This window comes from Passer domesticus, chromosome 24 (assembly GCF_036417665.1).
Source record: "Passer domesticus isolate bPasDom1 chromosome 24, bPasDom1.hap1, whole genome shotgun sequence".
NCBI lineage: Eukaryota > Metazoa > Chordata > Aves > Passeriformes > Passeridae > Passer > Passer domesticus.
Window position 1 is genome coordinate 1,684,529 of NC_087497.1, and position 18,001 is coordinate 1,702,529.

At 58.7% G+C, this 18,001-nt stretch overlaps 1 protein-coding gene across 1 annotated transcript; it reads left to right on the forward strand.

The window, feature by feature from the left end:
• Positions 1-3,366: 3,366 nt before the first annotated feature.
• SERINC2 (serine incorporator 2) lies at positions 3,367-16,446 on the forward strand. The gene is made up of 10 exons (XM_064398448.1): positions 3,367-3,520; positions 11,351-11,512; positions 12,232-12,419; positions 12,521-12,600; positions 12,711-12,848; positions 12,965-13,134; positions 13,551-13,641; positions 13,754-13,889; positions 14,973-15,200; positions 15,687-16,446. Exons 1-10 carry the CDS (start codon positions 3,482-3,484, stop codon positions 15,823-15,825), a joined length of 1,371 nt encoding a protein of 456 aa, XP_064254518.1. The 5' UTR covers positions 3,367-3,481; the 3' UTR covers positions 15,826-16,446.
• Positions 16,447-18,001: the final 1,555 nt, after the last annotated feature.

Here is an 18,001-nt window from a genome sequence, read left to right on the forward strand (position 1 = left end):
CCTGTCACCCCAAAATTGCACCTTGTGCCACGGCTGCATTTCCCTGTCTAGACAATGCTTTGGAGAGCACTGCTGGGTTTAGCTGCTTTTCCAAATGCAGTCCTGATTATTAATTATTATTAATTGCTCTAATGTAGGTTTATCCATGACTAGCAGGGCTCGGGAGCAGCAGGATTCCTGCTGGCTGCACCCACAGCTAAGCTGGTATTGTCCCAGATACAGTCACATGAGAGCATTTGTTTTCCCAGGCATCCCTGGCAAGCTGCTCCCGGCCCTGCTCCCCCAGCCCTACAACCCTCTGGGGGGCAGGAATGGGGCCCTGAGCCCTCATGAACCATGTTTGAGGTTTTGGGTGCTCTGATGAATAAAAGATGCCTGGGGGATGCTGAGGGATGCAGGAGAAGAAGCAGAAGGGAGGCAGAGGGGAAATAAAAGAGTTTTCTTGGGATGCAGGGATGCTCCCAGCCGTGGGACACGGGCTGGCACGGCTGCAGGCAGCCCCATGTCCCTGAGCTCTGGTCCCACGCCACATTTCCCGATCCTCACCCCCCTGTGAGCGGGGTGAGTGAAACTGGTCTGTGCGGGGCCCGTCATGGCTCTGTCACTTGTGACACTGCTGTCACAAGGCTGTCACAGCGCTGGTCCCGCCCGGCCCGGGGCGGCCCTCGCTGCCCACGGCCCCTCCCGGGAAGGGGACACCGAGATGGGGACACCGAGATGGGGACACCGGGGCTGATGCGGGGGGTGGTGGCACTAGGGTGGCCTCTGGTGGGGGACACCGCTGCCAGGCGGGTGGGGACCCTCTCCCTGCTGGCAGCCGTGCCCGTGGCGCTCCGGGAGCGGCAGGGACGGAGCTCGGTGACCGCCCCGGTGTCCGGCAGGGCCTCACTCCGCCACTGCCATCTGGTGGCATCGTCAGAGGGACCAGGGGACAGTGACGGGGGCGGGACTGGTCCCTCCAGGGTGCATGGAAGGATTCCTGCTCCTGGCGTGCCAGCGAGCTCATGTGCCTGCGAGGACAGCAGGACGAGGGGACAAACACCTGCCCGGCCCATGTGTCCTTCCGAGGGACAGGGACTGAAGGACATTCCCGCTGCGGATGTCACAGGGCTCTGGCACCCAGCCAGGAGCAGGCGGAGCTGCCAGAGCCCCCTGAGCCGTGCCGGGCTGTGTCAGAGCCAGCCCGGGTGGCCGGGGCCGCGGGGCGCTGCCAGACCCGTGCCCGGGGCAAGATGTGCTCAGCGCCTCCGGAAAGGAGAAACCTGAGAGCAGCTGAGATCAGAGCAGTTTTCGGGTGCTGACCTCTCCTGTTGCAGGGCTGTGCCCTGCCAGCAGATTTTGGGAGCCCACAGAGGCTCAGATAATCCTTTATTGATTTGTGCCAACTGCTGACCTGGGGCCAAACCCCGGAGCTTTACCTTGGAGCAAGAAGTGTGACACCCTCCTCTTCCTCAAGGACAAGGGGACATGTGGCCCAGCCCTGTGCCCCCGAGTCTGCTGCTGTCACATACTCATGGACTTTCTCCTCTGCCTAAATTTAGGGTCTGGAAGTGGGCTGGCACCTCCCGGTTTATCCCAGCCCTGAATTAATGCATGGCAGAGCACTCACTGCCCTGGGAGGTCATGCCAGGCCCTGGCTGGGCAGGAAGAGCAGGAAAAACCTGCTCTGTGCCACCCTCAGCCCCCTGCCCCGGGTCTGGCCCTGCAGGGGAGGGGGTCCAGGCTGCTGGGTGGGCTGGGGGTGGTGGGAGTGCTGGAGCTGGAAGGTGTGGTGCCAAATCCAGCAGAAGGGCTCCTACAGGAGAAAAAGACAAGATGAGGAAAAGCCAAGATGAGGCAAAACACGGGTCCATTCTCCGTGAGGTGGGGAGTGCCTGAGGCAGAGAAAAGGAATGCTGCCTTTGCCCCTTGCCAGCCTGATCTTCAGGCTCCAGAGAATCCAGAAATCCTGCAGGGAAAGGCTGCACCAGGGAACACAGATCCTCCATGGGAGAGGATTCAGAGCAGGGCATGCTTCAGCAAACTGAAAACCATTCCTGTCCTGCTGGGACGCCCCGAGGGGTGAGGGAGGGACTGGTGGCACTGTGAGGCCGCTCTCAATGACCTTTCACCAATCTTGGGGATGGAGAGAAGAGCTTGGAAGGCTGCAGGAAACCAAATGTCACTTCCACCTTCCAGAAGGGCAGGGAGGAGCCAGGGAGCTGTGCACACATCAGCCTCTCCTCAATCCCTAGGAAGGTGATGGAGCTAATCCTGGGAAGCATTTCTGGGCACATTGAGGATGACAGATCAGGGGAAGCCAAGCTCAGCCAACTGACAAACTCCTCCAGTGGCTTGGTAGAACAGTGGGTGTTTCTGTATGTCAGTGAGATCACCCAAACCCCTCTCCAGGCCGATCAGCCCCAGCCTCCCAGCCTTTCCTCATGCATGGGACACTCCAGACCCTTTCCATGGGGTACTCCTGACCCTGAATTACCTTTGTGGCCCTTTGCTGGAGTCTCTCCAGCTCACCCACATCTCACTTGTTCTGGAGAGCCCAGAACTGGACACAGCACTCTGAGGTGGCCTCACCAGTGCTGACCACGGTCCCCTCCCTCGGTCTGACACAGCCCAGGACAACTCACCCTCTGCAGCACGGACTTGCTGCTGCCTCGTGCTCCCCCCGTGCCCAGCAGCACCCCCAGGGCCTTTCCCGGAGCTCTTTTCCAGCTGAGTGCCCTCCACCACATAGTGGAGTCTGGGATTGTTCTCCCCAGGGCCAAAACTTTGCCCTTTCACTTTATTGAACTTCCTGAGGCTCCAGTCAGCCTCCCAGGGCCTGAAGGGGCTCCAGGAGAGCTGCAGAGGGACTGGGGACAAGGATGGAGGGACAGGACACAAGGAATGGCTGCCACTGCCAGAGGGCAGCCGTGGATGGGATCTTGGGAATTGGGAATTGTTCCCTGGCAGGGTGGGGAGGGGCTGGGCTGGAATTGCCAGAGCAGCTGTGGCTGCCCCTGGATCCCTGGCAGTGCCCAAGGCCAGGCTGGACACTGGGGCTGGGAGTACCTGGCACAGTGGGAGGGGATTTAAGGTCTCTTCCCACCCAAACCCTTCTGGAATTCCATGACCCCTTCCCGCGGGCTGTTTCCAGCCCAGACCCGGCTCCTGGCCATCCCCCCAGTCCTGGCGATGTCCCCATGGTGAGGGTGGGATCCCCTCAGCAGTAATCGGGGACGGAGGGGAGATGGAGGAGGATGAAAGGGAGAGGGAGAGGATGGAGAGGAGGCTGGAGTGAGGATGGAGGAGCCATGGAGGGACCCCCCTGCGGGCGGGAGGGGCCCGGTTCCCCCTCGCTGTCCCCCCGCCGCCGCGGGGCCGCCCCGGGGGAGGCGCGGCGGGCGCGGCCGCCCCGAGCTCCCGGTGCGGGCGGAGCCAGGGCGGCGGCGGCGGCGGAGGGCACCGGGAGCCGGGAGCGGGAGCCGGGAGCGGCGGCAGCACGATGGGGGCCTGTCTCGGGGTCTGCTCCCTGCTCAGCTGTGTGAGTGCCGCCGGAGCGGGGCGCGGGCCCGGCGCAGTCGCGGGGCCGCAGCGGCGGGCGCGGCCCGAGGCGGGCGAGTCGCGGCCGCTGCGCCTCCGGAGCAGGGTCCAGGGAGAGCCGGGGAGGGCTGGGGGGCACCCCGGGGATGTGCCCCGCTACACCGGACGCGGAGGGGTCCAAGGGATGCCGGGAGGGTGATGCAGGGTACCCCGGGGGGATGCACCCCTGTGTACGCAGGGATACGGGGACCCCCCGCAGGACACAGCTCTGGAAATGGGGGGATGCAGGGGACCCCCGGAGGATGTTCCCTTCCCTGTGGAGCCAGGGGGGTTCAGGGGACCCCCGGAGGATGTTCCCTGCCCTGTGTAGCCAGGGGGATTCAGGGGACCCCCGAGAGGATGTTCTCTGCCCTGTGGAGCCAGGGGGGTTCAGGGGACCCCCGGAGGATGTTCCCTGCCCTGTGGAGCCAGGGGGATTCAGGGGACCCCCGAGAGGATGTTGCCTGCCCTGTGTAGCCAGGGGGATTCAGGGGACCCCCGGAGGATGCACTCCTGTGTACAGGTGGGATGTGGGGCACACCCAGGGGTTACACCCCAGGATATGGGGGGGTTCAGGCGTGCATCCCTCGGTGGCTGGAGGGGTGTGAGGGATTCTCGGAGCAGGGGAATCCCTCTGCAGCTGTGGTATCCATGGGAGACACAGAGAGCTCGCTCCAGAGAGCTCTAGGCCCATGGTGGAGGGGAATGGGGTGGGTGGCCCACCCCGGGGCGCCTGGGGGAGGTGGGGAGCCAGAGCAGCCATGTCCTGCTGGCCCTGGAGGAGTGGGGGGTCCTGGCCCCGGAATGCAATGAAAGGCTGGGGGTCCTGCCTGGTTCCCAAAGTGGGGATGCAGGAAGGGAAGGAACTAGGATAGGGGTGCAGGGGGCTGTGTGTGGGGTGCCATGGCCCAGGGTGGGTGCAGGCTGTGATTTGGGGTGTCTTGGGCCAGGGAAGACTCAGGCTGTGTGTTCGGGGTGCCGTGGGCCAGGGCAGGCTCAGGCTGTGATTTGGGGTGCCATGGGCCATGGCAGGCTCAGGCTGTGTGTTCGGGGTGCTGTGCCCTGTGACGTGGAGTGTGTGGTCCGGGTGACGCAGGCACCTGCCCACACCAGCACTTCCTGCCCTGGCGGTGCCTCACCTGTGGGCACAGAGCCAGGGCAGGGCAGTGGAACCAGCCTGGGAGCTGCCAGCCTGGAGACCTGAGAATGGGACCTGTTTTGCAGCTTGAGCTCTGAGTGCTGGAGGTTTAACGACCAGGATGTTTGGAAATGAGGGATGGGAGGGAGGGTGGCCTGCAAGGCCCACCCTCTGTAACACATTCCTGTGCTTCTCCTTATGGACAGGTATTGGGAAAGCAGGGAGTTACTCCAGAGCAGGCCTGTGGAGGTTTCTGTATGAATTCTGGATTTTTTTTTACCCAAAAACTGTTGTGGCTCAGACTGTGGTAACAGTAGAGTCACTGTATAGGTTTAATTGTCCTGTTCCTTCCTGTGGAAGTTGTTCATGAAGGGGCTGTTTTTGTAAGGTCTGAGCTGAAGAACAACACTGAAAAACCCCAAACTGAATGAAACATTCCCCCTAGTCTGTGTAATTATTAAAAACTACTATTTTTAACAAGCTTTTGTTTCATTTTGTTGTTCCTTCTGGTGGACCTGGTTGATGAAGGGGCTGTTCTAGCACCGGTTTGAGCTGAAAAACCACAACACTGCAAAAAAAACCAAACCAAACTGAACAACCCCCCTAGTCCTTTTTTTTCTTTTATTGTTATTTTTAACAAGAACATCCTGACTAACTTCTTCTGCTCTGCCTGCATCCCTTGAGTCACAGCACCACGAGATTTCCAAGCCTTTCCTTCAGTGCTTTCCCCTACAAACTGCTCCTGCGTGAAACCTTGAATCACAAAAGGAGAATTTCTCTGTCCCTGCCTCCTGTGGTTCTCCAGGCTTTGCCCACGGCTGCCATGAGCACTGTGGTCATTCTGAGCTCCCTTGCTGGGTGACAGGCTTGGGCTTACCAGCAGAAGGCTGCCCCAGCCAGAGCAAACCCTGGAGGCTTGGACAGACCTTAGACACCCCCTGGGGACACTCAACCTCGTGGCACCAATCCAAGGCCCCTGCCAGGCAGGAAGGCCACCAGCTCCCCAGGCTGTGGGGATGTGGTGGGATGGGTGCTGATTAACCTGCCTGCTCGTTAATTTGGCAGCAGAGGAACACCGGCTGCTCGGCATCGCTCTGGGTTGACTCACTCTGGGTGTACCTGGGACTGCCGGGGTGAAGGCAGCTGGCAGGTGTGGTGGTGGGGTGGTGTAGATGGGGTGGTGTAGTTGGGTTGTGGTGGGGTGGTCTAGCTGGGGTGATGGAATTGGGGTGATGTAGTTGGGGTGGTGTAACTGGGGTGGTGTAGTTGGGTTGGTTATTATATTTTCTTCTTTGACCCAGGTCTTATAAGCTCTCGGAGGAACATATAATACACCTAAGGTAGCTCAGCTACTTTTGGGGGCACAAAATAAGAAGGATGGCTTCTGCTGCAGTGTTAGAAACAAAAAGCCCCTAGCTTTTTGTTTCTAACACAAATAAAAGGCAAAATAACAAACAGAAAAACCTGAGTCAGGTGCAGAGATCTGCTCCTGGTAAAAACACTTCACAAAAGCCCCTAGTTCTTTTGTTCTATCTTTTTCTACTCAATTGGTCAGGCAGGACTTTTTGGCTTCTCTCCAATTAGCTGCCCTTAAGTTTGAGGTGAAGTCCCTGAGGTCCTATGGGGTGGCTTTTTACCCTAATCGATGAGAGAAACTTCTGGGCTTCTTTCCTTTTTTGGGGGACAAAGGACAGTTTTGTCACTTTGCCAACAGGGGCACATTCCTACAGTTGTTGTTGTTGGGGTGGTGCTGTGGGTCAGTGCTGTTGGGGTGATGTTGGGTGGGTATTTTTGGGTTGCAGTTCTTGGGGTGACGTTGTTGGGCTGGTGTAGGTTGGTTGGTGTAGTTGGGCTGCTGTTGTTGGGGTGGTGTAGTTGGGGTGATGTAATTGGGGTAGTGCTGTGGGTCAGTGCTGTTGGGGTGATGTTGGGTGGGTGTTTTTGGGTGACGTTGGGCTGGTGTAGGTTGGTTGGTGTAGTTGGGCTGCTGTTGTTGGGGTGGTGTAGTTGGGGTGATTTAATTGGGGTGGTGCAGTTGGCTTGGTGGTGTTGGGGTGATGCTGGGTGGGTGTTTTTGAGCTGGTACTGGGGTGACATAGTGGGGTTGGTGTTCTTGGTGTTGTTGGTGTGGGCTGGTAGAGTTGGGCTGATGTTGGCTGGGTGTTTTTGGGTTGATGTTGAGCTGGTGGAGTTGGTTGGTTGTGTTGGGCTGGTGTTGGTGTAGTTGGGCTGTTGGGGTGGTAGAGTTGGGATGATGTAATTGGGCTGCTGTAGTTGGGCTGGTGGGGTGGGTTGGTGTTCTTGGGGTGATGTTGGGGTGGTGTCGGGTGGGTATTTTTGGGTTGCAGTTCTTGGGGTGACGTTGGGCTGGTGTAGGTTGGTTGGTGTAGTTGGGCTGTTGGGGTGGTGTAGTTGGGATGGTGGTGTGGCTTGGTGGTTTGGGGTGATGTTGGGTGGGTATGTTTGAGTTGATATTGTTGGGGTGCTGTAGGTGGGTTGGTGTTGGGTTGGAGTTGTTGGGGTGATGGGCTGGTGTAGTTGGGCTGTTGTTTTTGGGATGGTGTGGTTGGGATGATGTAATTGGGGTGGTGTAATGTGGCTGGTAGTATGGGTCAGCGTTGGTGATGTTGAGTGGCTGGTTTTGGGTTGGTGGTGCAGGTTGTAGTTTGGTCAGTCATGTTGGGCTGGTGTTGGTGTAGTTGGGCTGTTGGGGTGATGTAATTAGAGCTGGGATGATGTAATTAGGCTGCTGTAGTTGGATTGGTGGGGTGGGTTGGTGTTCTTGGGGTGATGTTGGGGTGCTGTTGTGGTGGTGGAGTTGGGATGATGTAATTGGAGTGGTTTGGCTTGGTGTTGGGGTGGTGTTTTTGGGCTGGTGATGTTGGACTGGTGTAGTTCGGTCAGTCATGTTGGTGTCGGGCTGTGGTTGGGTTGGTGTTGGGCAGGTGTAGTTGGGCTGGTGTAGCTGGGTTGGTGTTGGGTTGCTGTAGTTGTGCTGGTGTAGCTGGGTTGCTGTAGTTGATCTGGTGTTGGTGTAGTTGGGCTGTTGTGTTGTTGGGATGATGTAATTGTGCTGGTGGTGTAGGTTGGTGTCATTGGTGTGGTGTTAGGTGGGTGGTTTTGGATTGGTGTTGGGGTGGTGTTGTTGGGGTGGTGGGTTTGGTGTGATGTTGCTGGATGGTATTTTTGGGATGGTGGTGTTGGACTGGTGTAGTTTGATCAGTTGTGTTGGGCTGGTGTTGGTGTAGTTCAGCTGGTAGAGTTTGGGTGCTGTTGTTGGGGTGAAATTATTGGGGTGCTGTTTTTGGGGTGCTGTTGCTGTATGGCTGTATTTGGGGAGCTGTTGCTGTATGGGTGTATTTGGGGTGGTGTTTTTGGGGTGTTGTTGTTGTATCTGGTTTTGCGGTGCTGTTGCTGTATAAGTGTTTTTAGGGTGCTGTTGCTGTATGCATGTATTTGGGGCGCTGTTTTAGGGTGCTGTTTCTGTATGGGTATATTTGGGGTGCTGGTGCTGTCTCTGTGTATTTGGGGCGCTGTTTTGGGGTGCTGTTGCTGTATGGGTATATTTGGGGTGCTGGTGCTGTCTCTGTGTATTTGGGATGCTGTTTTTGGGGTGTTGTTGCTGGGTGCTGTTATTGGGATGCTGGTTTTGGGTCGCTGGTGCTGTATGGCTGTATTTGGGGCGCTGGTTTTGGGGTGCTGTTTCTGTATGGGTATATTTGGGGTGCTGGTGCTGTCTCTGTGTATTTGGGGCGCTGTTTTGGGGTGCTGTTTCTGTATGGGTATATTTGGGGTGCTGGTGCTGTCTCTGTGTATTTGGGATGCTGTTTTTGGGGTGTTGTTGCTGGGTGCTGTTATTGGGATGCTGGTTTTGGGTTGCTGGTGCTGTATGGCTGTATTTGGGGCGCTGGTTTTGGGGTGCTGTTGCTGTATGGCTGTATTTGGGGCGCTGGTTTTGGGGTGCTGTTGCTGTATGGGTATATTTGGGGTGCTGTTGCTGTCTCTGTGTATTTGGGGTGCTGGTTTTGGGGTGCTGTTGCTGTATGGCTGTATTTGGGGTGCTGTTGCTGTCTCTGTGTATCTGGGGCCCATGTGGCGTTTCCCTTGTCCCGCTCTGGCCGCGCTCTCCTGGGCCCCGGGCAGCAGGGATGGGAGCAGCCCTGAGGTGCGAGTGCCGCTGAGGTGAGCTGCGCTCAAGGAGGAAGTCGACAGTGAAACCGGAGAGTTTAATCATCCACCAGCAGCTGAAAACCGACACTTCCTCATTAACCCCCGGCTCCCCTGCTGCTGCAGCCACTTCCCTAGCTGGCTTTTTCCATCCTGCTCTTTGTCCCTTCACCGTGTTCACATTTTGGGGCAACTTTAACAATCTTTGGAAGGAGAATCAGAGTGCCCAGCACTGCTGGGAGTGTCTTCCTTGCTGTTAACCATTGTTTTTTAAAGAAAAAGACTGAAATCAGGAGTGCCCAGGCAGCTGGAGGGGTCAGTGAGTGGCACAAAGGGTTCCTCTGCTTCACTGTAAAGGAGCTTTCAGGGAATGATCCTAAAAGGGTATCCTAAAAGGAATCCACAGGATTCCTGTGCAACGGAGCAGAGCAGTGGGATGGAGATGCTGTATCCCGTTACCTCAGCAGCTGCAGGAGGCTGTGAAACCTGAGATACAGCCAGGGAGTTCGGCTGTGTGAGAGTCATCAGCAAAACAAACCTCCAGGGATGCTGCGGGCTCCCAAAAACCTTGTGCCTGTTGGAGAGAGTCCAGAGGAACCCCCGGAGCTGCTGCAGGGCTGGAGCCCCTCTGGAGCCAGGCTGGGAGAGCTGGGGGTGCTCACCTGGAGAGGAGAAGGCTCCAGGGAGAGCTCAGAGCCCTGGCAGGGCCTGAAGGGGCTCCAGGAGAGCTGCAGAGGGACTGGGGACAAGGATGGAGGGACAGGACACAGGCAATAGCTGCCACTGCCAGAGGGCAGCCATGGATGGGATCTTGGGAATTGGGAATTGTTCCCTGTGAGGGTGGGGAGGGGCTGGGCTGGAATTGCCAGAGCAGCTGTGGCTGCCCCTGGATCCCTGGCAGTGCCCAAGGCCAGGCTGGACACTGGGGCTGGGAGCAGCTGGGACAGTGGGAGGTGTCCCTGCCATGGCAGGGGTGGGATGGGATGATCTGAACCCCCAAATCCAAACCTTGCTAAGAAACACCAAACCTCATGATTTTCCTGTCCTGATCTGCTGATTTTGGGACTGGTGCTTTTTGTTTCAGTTGGCACTGAAAGAGAAGGAGCTGGAGGTGTGGACGGAGCACTGAGGGGCTTTGCTGCATCAGATGATGCAGTAATTCTGCATTTAAAGGGATTTTTGTTGTTCTGTATTTTTTTTTAATTTGAAGGGAAATACAGTCATGCTGGCGCATTTTAATGCACTCTGATGCACGTGGTGCATTTAATGAGGCTGAAATGAAGCAGTCTTTAATTGAAAGCCATTTTCCCATGCTGCCAAGTTGAAAACATGACATGATGCCTCTGAGCAGCTCCTGGAGGGGCAGGATGAGAGTTTCTGTGGGATCCCTTGGGTCTCTCACCCACCCTAGCTCCTGTGGGTGCCATCAGCTCAACACAGCTGTTCATGGGGCACGGATGTGGGGCTGACATGGGATAAGAGGAATAAGTCAGGAATGAGGGGATTTTTCACAAATAATGGTGTGCTTATGTTTAAAAAATATTCAAAGCCACCTTTGATGATTTGGGGGCATCAAAGTGGTGGCATCTGCTGAGGGAGCCACACACAGCAGCTCCACACCTGGTTTTGTTTTCTGCCATGTCCATTTTTTACGCTGATTCCAACAATGAGAAATGTATATTTGAGTCAATACTGAGCCATCTTTAATTAACACTGAGCTCAGGCCCTGATTTGGAAACACGTGGCCATAATAAACACACAACTCATGCACATCCCTCAACAGCAGGAGAGAGCAGAGCCCTTCCCCTGCCTGCTGTGCTGAAGTCCAGGAGGGGAGGAGCTGTTCCAAGGTTTATTCTGCACTGTCCCTGCGCAGGAAACTGCCACCAATGCTTTGCTGTCAGTGAATTTGGGTTTTCTCAGCCAGGATTTCCCTGCTCTGGCACAGCAGTGGGAGTCTCTGCAATGGGGTGCACCTGGCAGCACTGCCTGTGCTGGATTTGGGATTCCAGAACCCACTGGGGATGCTGTGCCTCAGTTTCCCCACCTGTCAAGTGGCCTTTGCAGAGGGGAAGGATGGCAGGATGAGTTGCTTCCCCCATGGTGCTGATATCAATATCTTCCCATCCTGGACTGGACTGAAAGGGCAGCCTGAAATTGTCTTGGAAACCTCATTTTTGTACAAAAAGGAGGCTCCTACAAGGCAGGGCTTGCTTTGACCAGGTCCTTGCATGGAGCAAAAAACATGAGGGTGTCTCCAGACTCTGGGTGTCATTTTCCACTGGCTGTTCCTGCAGCTCTTTTGGTTTTCAGCAGCATTTTTGGGGAATTTGGTGCCATTTCTGTGAGGTCCTGTGGGCTGTGGGTTGTGGTGTGAGTCGCTCTAGGCAGCAGTGTGGATTCCCAGGCTGATCTCCTTAAGGATCGAGCTGGGCACACATTTTGGGGCCAGTTTGTCCCCCTCATCATGGGCTTCTCTCCTTGCAGGTGTCGTGTCTCTGTGGCTCTGCCCCGTGCCTGCTCTGTGGCTGCTGCCCCTCGGCCAAGAACTCCACCATCTCCCGCCTCCTCTTCACCTTCTTCCTCTTCCTCGGCACCCTGGTGTCCATCATCATGATAATCCCGGGCGTGGAGAAGGAGTTGCACAAGGTAAAGAACTCCTGGAGGTCACTGGGAAGAAACAACCCAGCTTGTGGGGGGGACTTGGGGCTGAATCAAAAAAAGTGAATTTTTGGGTCATGATGTGCTTCTGTTCCTCTTTTTTCTGAGCATCTCACTGGGAGCTGGCATTATTAGCCCTGGTTTTCTACTGAGGGGAAGTCTCAGTGGGATCATTTAATGCAGTTTTTAGTCTTCCCAGATGTCTCCCAGGAAAGTTTCCTACATCCTGTTTTTGGGGGGTCAACTGACGACTTGCAAGTCAGGGAGGTGGAAGGAGCAGAGCTGGGCTTTAGGGAAAAGCTGTTTTCATGCCAGCTTTGCACTGACCGGCTGGGTGGCTTTATCTGTGTCACCTCAGGCCAGTGGCATTGGAGCAGTCATGATCTGGCCCATCCTTGGTGGCACCAGGGCTCGTGGTGGGTGTGGAGTCATAGAATGGTTTGGGTTGAAAGGAATCTCAAAGCCCATCTCTTTCCACCCCCTGCCATGGGCAGGGACACTCTCCACTGTCCCAGGCTGCTCCAAGCCCTGTCCAGCCTGGCCTGGGACACTTCCAGAGGTCCAGGGTCAGCCACAGCTGAGGCTGCTTCACAATGGAGAAGCTGAACTTTGATCCAACCAGTGGATCTCCAATGCAGACCTTCCCACAAGCATCAATCCCTGTAGGACGTGCTGAGGTGACGCTCACGCTCCCATCACTATTTCAGCTCCCCGGGTTCTGTGAAGGCAGTGGGTCGGTGCTGGGGGTCCAGACCAACGTGGACTGCAGCAGCTTCCTGGGCCACAAGGCCGTGTATCGCATGGGCTTCGCCATGGCCGCCTTCTTCTTCCTCTTTGCCGTGCTCATGGTGTGCGTGCGCAGCAGCAAGGACCCGCGAGCCGCCCTGCAGAACGGGTGCGTGTGGCCCCACGGCCCCTGGGTGCCGGGGTGGGCACGGGCAGGACCCCCATCCCTGTCCCCCAGCTGCACACCATGCCTCCTCTCTCCTCCCACAGCTTCTGGTTCCTCAAGTTCCTGGTGCTGGTGGGGATCACGGTGGGAGCCTTCTACATTCCCGACGGCACCTTCACCTCAGGTGAGGAGCTGCCCGTGTCCCCCCGGCACCTCTGCGCGGGATCAAAGCCAGGGCTGTGCCCCCGAGTCTCACTTGCCCTGTTCTCAGCTGGTTTTTCTCCTCCCCTCAAGTCTGGTTTTACTTTGGTGTGGTCGGCTCCTTCCTGTTCATCCTCATCCAGCTCGTGCTGCTCATCGACTTGGCGCACTCCTGGAGCCAGCGCTGGCTGCGCAACGCGGACCAGGGCAGCGCCAAGGGCTGGTATGCAGGTGGGTGTGCTGGCACCTCCCGTGATTTTGGGGCTCGGCTCATCCCAGGGCTGGGTCAGGCTGAGCTTGGCCAGGATTGGGGGCTCTGCTCCAGCCTCTTTGGTTTCCTCCCCCAGCCCTCTGCACCGTCACCTTCATCTTCTATGCCGCCTCCATCGCGGCCATCGTGCTGCTCTACGTCTACTACACCAAGCCCCAGGGCTGCACAGAGGGCAAGGCCTTCATCAGCATCAACCTCATCCTCTGCCTCATCGTCTCAGTTGTGTCCATCCTGCCCAAGATCCAGGTGAGGCAGTGGGGAGCACCCCACAGCCAGGGCTGTGTCAGCCTGGGGTACAGGAGCACCCAGGGCTGTGTCACCCTGGGGTACAGGAGCACCCAGGGCTGTGTCACCCCGGGGTACAGGAGCACCCAGGGCTGTGTCACCCTGGGGTACAGGAGCAGTTGGGGCTGTGTCACCCCGGGGTACAGGAGCACCCAGGGCTGTGTCACCCCGGGGTACAGGAACACCCAGGGCTGTGTCACCCCGGGGTACAGGGGCAGCTGAGGGTGTGTCACCCCAGGGTACAGGAGAAGCTGGGGCTTTGTCACCCTGGGGTACAGGAGCACCTAGGGCTGTGTCACCCTGGGGTACAGGAGCAGTTGGGGCTGTGTCACCCCGGGGTACAGGAGCACCCCCAGCACGCACTGTTGTGTTTGCAGGAGGCTCAGCCACACTCGGGGCTGCTGCAGGCATCTCTCATCACCCTCTACACCATCTACGTCACCTGGGCCGCCCTGGCCAACGTGCCGAGTAAGCCAGACACCGCCTGGGCTTTGGGGAGGGATGGCTGGGGCAGGAGCACTCACTGCAGTGGGTGTCTGTCCCTCTGTGTCCCCGGGGGCTCACCCATGTGTCCCCCCAGGCCAGCGCTGTAACCCCACGCTGCTGGTGAGGAACAGCACTGGCTCAGCCACAGCCACCGAGCCACTGACGACCTGGTGGGACGCCCCGAGCATTGTGGGGCTGGTGATCTTCATCCTCTGCACCCTCTTCATCAGGTGAGCACTCCCTGGGGACAGGGCTGTGCCCTGGCGTGTGCAGCCAGCAGCACGTACAGGGGGCACAGCCTGCAGGACAGATGGCCAAGGGCTGGGCAGGGCTGGCAGGGCCACAGGCACCCAGGCCTTTGTGCCCTGGGCTCAGGCAGCACCTCTGCAGCCCCCACAGGAGGAACTTTCCTGGCAGGGGCTGCACTTTGGTTCTGCCTCGGCCTCCCTGGCCAGGCTGTCAGGGGCTGCAGGTTGATGGCATTTGTCCTTGCTGCCCCTCACATCCCCCTGCCCCACAGAGAGCCCCGAGCCAGAGCCCCAGCCCTGAGTCCCAGCCCCGAGCACAGAGCCATGGGAGGGGCTGCTGGAGGGGAGGTCACACCTTGGTGCAGGGGTTTTGTCACCACAGGCTCTTTGTCCAGCCATCCCTGTCCCCAGGGACACAGGCCTGACTACAGCCACAGTTTTAGGGTTTCCCCACAGCCCTAAATTGCTCTGCCTGTCCTGGGGATGGCCCCAAGGACAGAACCCCTGCCGTGGGGTGGCCTTATCAGAGCGGATCACTGGATGGCCTCCCTTGACCTGCAGGCAGAGCTTTGCCTGACCAGCCCAGGACACCTCTCACCTTCTGCAGCATTCACATTTGCTGCCTCGTGTTCCCCCCGGTGCCCAGCAGCACCCCCAGGGCCTTTCCCAGAGCTCTTTTCCAGCTGAGTGGCTCCCATTCCACATTGGAGCCTGGGGTTGTTCTACCCAGGGGCAAAACCCTGCTCTTCATTCTCTCTGTTGATCTGGACGAGGTTCCAGTCAGCCTTCAGTGCCTGAAGGGGTTCTGAGAGAGCTGGGGAGGGGCTTTGGACCAGGGTGACAGATTTTGAGGTTTCCCCACAACCTGCCTACCCCAAACTGCCCCGAGCCGTACCTAAAGGGGCTCCAGGAGAGCTGCAGAGCTGGTTAAGGGCCACAGTCACCGTTTTTAGGGTTTCCCCACAGCCTACATCCCCCACACTGCCCCGGGGACGGCCCCAAGGACAAAAGCCCGCAATGGGGCAGTGCCCAGTGGTGCTGATCCCGCTGCCCCTGTGCCCGCAGCCTCCGCTCCTCGGACCACCCGCAGGTGAACAAGCTGATGCTGACGGAGGAGAGCGGGGCCGGGGCCGGGGCCGGGGCCGGGGCCGGGCCGGGCGGGGCGGAGGAGGGCGGGCTGCACCGCGCCTACGACAACGAGCAGGACGGCGTGTCCTACAGCTACACCTTCTTCCACCTCTGCCTCCTGCTCGCCGCTCTCTACATCATGATGACCCTCACCAACTGGTACAGGTGAGAGCTGCCATGGACACCCAGGGCTGTGCCCGTTCCTGCAGCTCCCCTCCTCCCGGGGTGCTGGTGCTGGGCACAGCTGAGGTGTGTGAGGCTGCTGGACCGGCTCCCTTAGCGGCCTTAATTACTTTTAGGGCTTGTCAGCATCCTCTGCTGCAGCCCGGGATCCCTTGGGAGGAGGGGGAGCAGGGACCAAGGCTGAGGCTGCAGCAGTGGGGTCACACCCAGGAGTGGTCACAGCAGTGGGGTCACACCCTGGAGTGGCTGCAGTGTTGGGGTCACACCCGGGGTGGCTGCAGCAGTGGGGTCACACCCTGGAGTGGCCACAGCAGTGGGGTTACTCTCAGGGATGGCTGCAGTGTTGGGGTCACACCCGGGGTGGCAGCAGCCACCGGGCACCCCCATGTACCCTGGGGCACCCCTCCCTCCCGGGGCACCGGCAGGGTGTCACAGCGATGGATGCCACCCTCCTGTTGGCTGTTTCAGGCCGGATGAGAGCTTGCAGGTGCTGAGCAGCCCCTGGACGGCCGTGTGGGTGAAGATCTGCTCCAGCTGGGCCGGGCTCCTGCTCTACCTCTGGACCTTGGTGGCTCCGCTGCTGCTGCCGGACCGGGACTTCAGCTGAGGTGGCCCTGGACGTGCTGCTGCCGTCGTGGCTTTGTCCCTTGAGGCTGGGGACAGCCCCAGCTCTGCCTCAGCCTCAGTTCTGCACGCAGGAGCTGCTGTGCTGGGTTGTGCCTTCTTGCAGCTCCTTTGTTTTAATTTGAAAGGGATGAAGTGCCAAGCAGAGAAAATTAAGGGCTGAGAGAGACCTGAGGGTGGTTTTAAAGCTCTCATCATCTCCGTGTTTGTGTAGTGCCTTTGGCAGTGCCTCCAGACCCTTCTGCCCAGCAGACACCGCTGCCTTGCCTGGGGAGGGTTTGGTTCTCACCAGCTGCTGGTGCCCTGTGAGGGATGGGTCCCTGTTGGTGCCTTTTGGGGTCTCTGGGGTCTGGCTGGGTACCAGAACCCAGGTGTTGTGTCCCCAAACAGCCTGGAGGGAAACAAATGCTCTGGCTGGGGGCAGAGGTCCTGCTGCATGCCAGCCTGGGTGGTGGCCCCAGCTCCTCGGGGCTGTCCCAGCAGGAGCACAGCTCCCTGTCCTCTCTGGGGCACAGGTCAGGTGTCCCACAGGCTGCGCTGGCCTGGCCCCAGCTCTTTGCCTCGTTAATAAAGTCTCGTTTGGAATAAACACGGTTTATTTGGATTTGGCTGTTTGGAGTCTTTCCTGGTGGGTGGGTGCCCAGGAGGAGGGAGTGGGGTATTTTAAACTGACTCCATGCCGGGGGCACAGCTGGCTGCCCGAGGCTGGCAGGCAGGGCTGGCATCGCTTTGGGCATGGAAACTCAGAGCCCTGGATGCCACTGCCAGCCCGTGACACTCCGAGAGCCGCGGTGGCGGTGAGCAAAGGGGGTGCACAGCGCGGGGTGCACAGCGCGGGGTGCAGACCATGCCCAGGAGCGCTCGGGGATGGGGTGAGCTCTGTGTGGGGCACGCAAGGTGCTGGGGCACAGAGCAGGGGGTGGCCTCGGTGGGGGCTCTCCCTGGCAGGAGGTGCCGGCGCTGGTGCGGGTGAGAGCGCCCCTTATTCCCAGTCCCGTTCCCGTTCCCGTTCCCGTCCCGTTCCCGTCCCGTTCCCGTGCGGGGCGGCTCCAGCCGCGCGATGGCGCTGCGAGCCCGCGGAGCGACAGCGACACCGAGCCGGCACCAGGGACCCCAACCGGCACCCAGGGACCCCATCCTGCACCCAGTGATCCCATCCTGCTCCCTGAGATCCCATCCTGCTCCCTGTGATCTCATTCCGCACCCAGGGATCCCATCCTGCACCAGCGACCCCCATCCTGCACCCAGGGATCCCATTCTGCACCCAGTGATCCCATCTTGCTCTCTGCAACCCTTATCCCACACCCCACCCTCTGCACCCTCTGTGCTCCTGCAGCCTACACCCCTATACCCCTTCACCCTGCACCCCTGTGTCCCTTCACCCTGCATCCCACAGGGAAGGTTCTGGCAGGGATGGGATTGCCAGATTTATTTCCCCGTCATGTCTCCCTCCATAATTTCTTTCCAGGAGAATGTTCTTTGCTCCCCGTTTCCTAAAGGAACCCCCTGGCAGCTCCCCCCCAATGCCAAGCTCTGTGCACCCCCAAACGAGCCAGGAAAGCAAGGTGGGCACGGGGGGTGACCCTGGCTGTGCTGCCTGTGGCTTCCCTGGGTTTGGGATTCCAGCAGAGCAGCGCCCCAAGGGCAGGTTGTTCCCGGTGCCATCTGGCCCATCCCTCTGGATTTATCTGCCCACACTGATCCCGAGCTGTGCAAGGCACCCCGAGGAGCTCCAGCCACGGGGAAGCCTGGCTGCTTTTGCCTTCCTGCCTGTCTTTTGGGAATAAGTTAAAAAAAAAAAAAGAAAGAAAAAAAGAACAAAAAAAAAAAAAAAGGATTGATGGCACAAAATCCCCCAGAACTAAGCATGATGTGAGTGGGACTCACGGGCAGTCTGAGCCCCATTTCCCTCTCTGGGGATGTTCTTAACTCTCCACAGAGCTGTGGCTGTTCTGCATTTGCTTCTCAGCAAGTACAATCCGTACCTGAGGCCAAACACCGTGTTCTGCAGGGGAGGAGGGAGGGAAGCAGCTCCCGGCCCGCTGGGCAGCACCGCTGAGCTCAGCCTGTCACGGCAGAGGCTGCGGGAGTGTCTCGTGTCCCCTGGAGGTGGCACCCCAGCCCACGGTGCCCAGAGCTGCCCCTGGGGTTCCCCAGCA

Bases quoted from the DNA above. Each gene is read 5' to 3' on its own strand.
- SERINC2 (XM_064398448.1), top strand. From the start codon at position 3,482: ATGGGGGCCTGTCTCGGGGTCTGCTCCCTGCTCAGCTGT. The intron at 13,135-13,550 runs GTGAGGCAGTGG...TTGTGTTTGCAG, and splicing joins CCATCCTGCCCAAGATCCAG to GAGGCTCAGCCACACTCGGG. The intron at 15,201-15,686 runs GTGAGAGCTGCC...TGGCTGTTTCAG, and splicing joins ACCCTCACCAACTGGTACAG to GCCGGATGAGAGCTTGCAGG.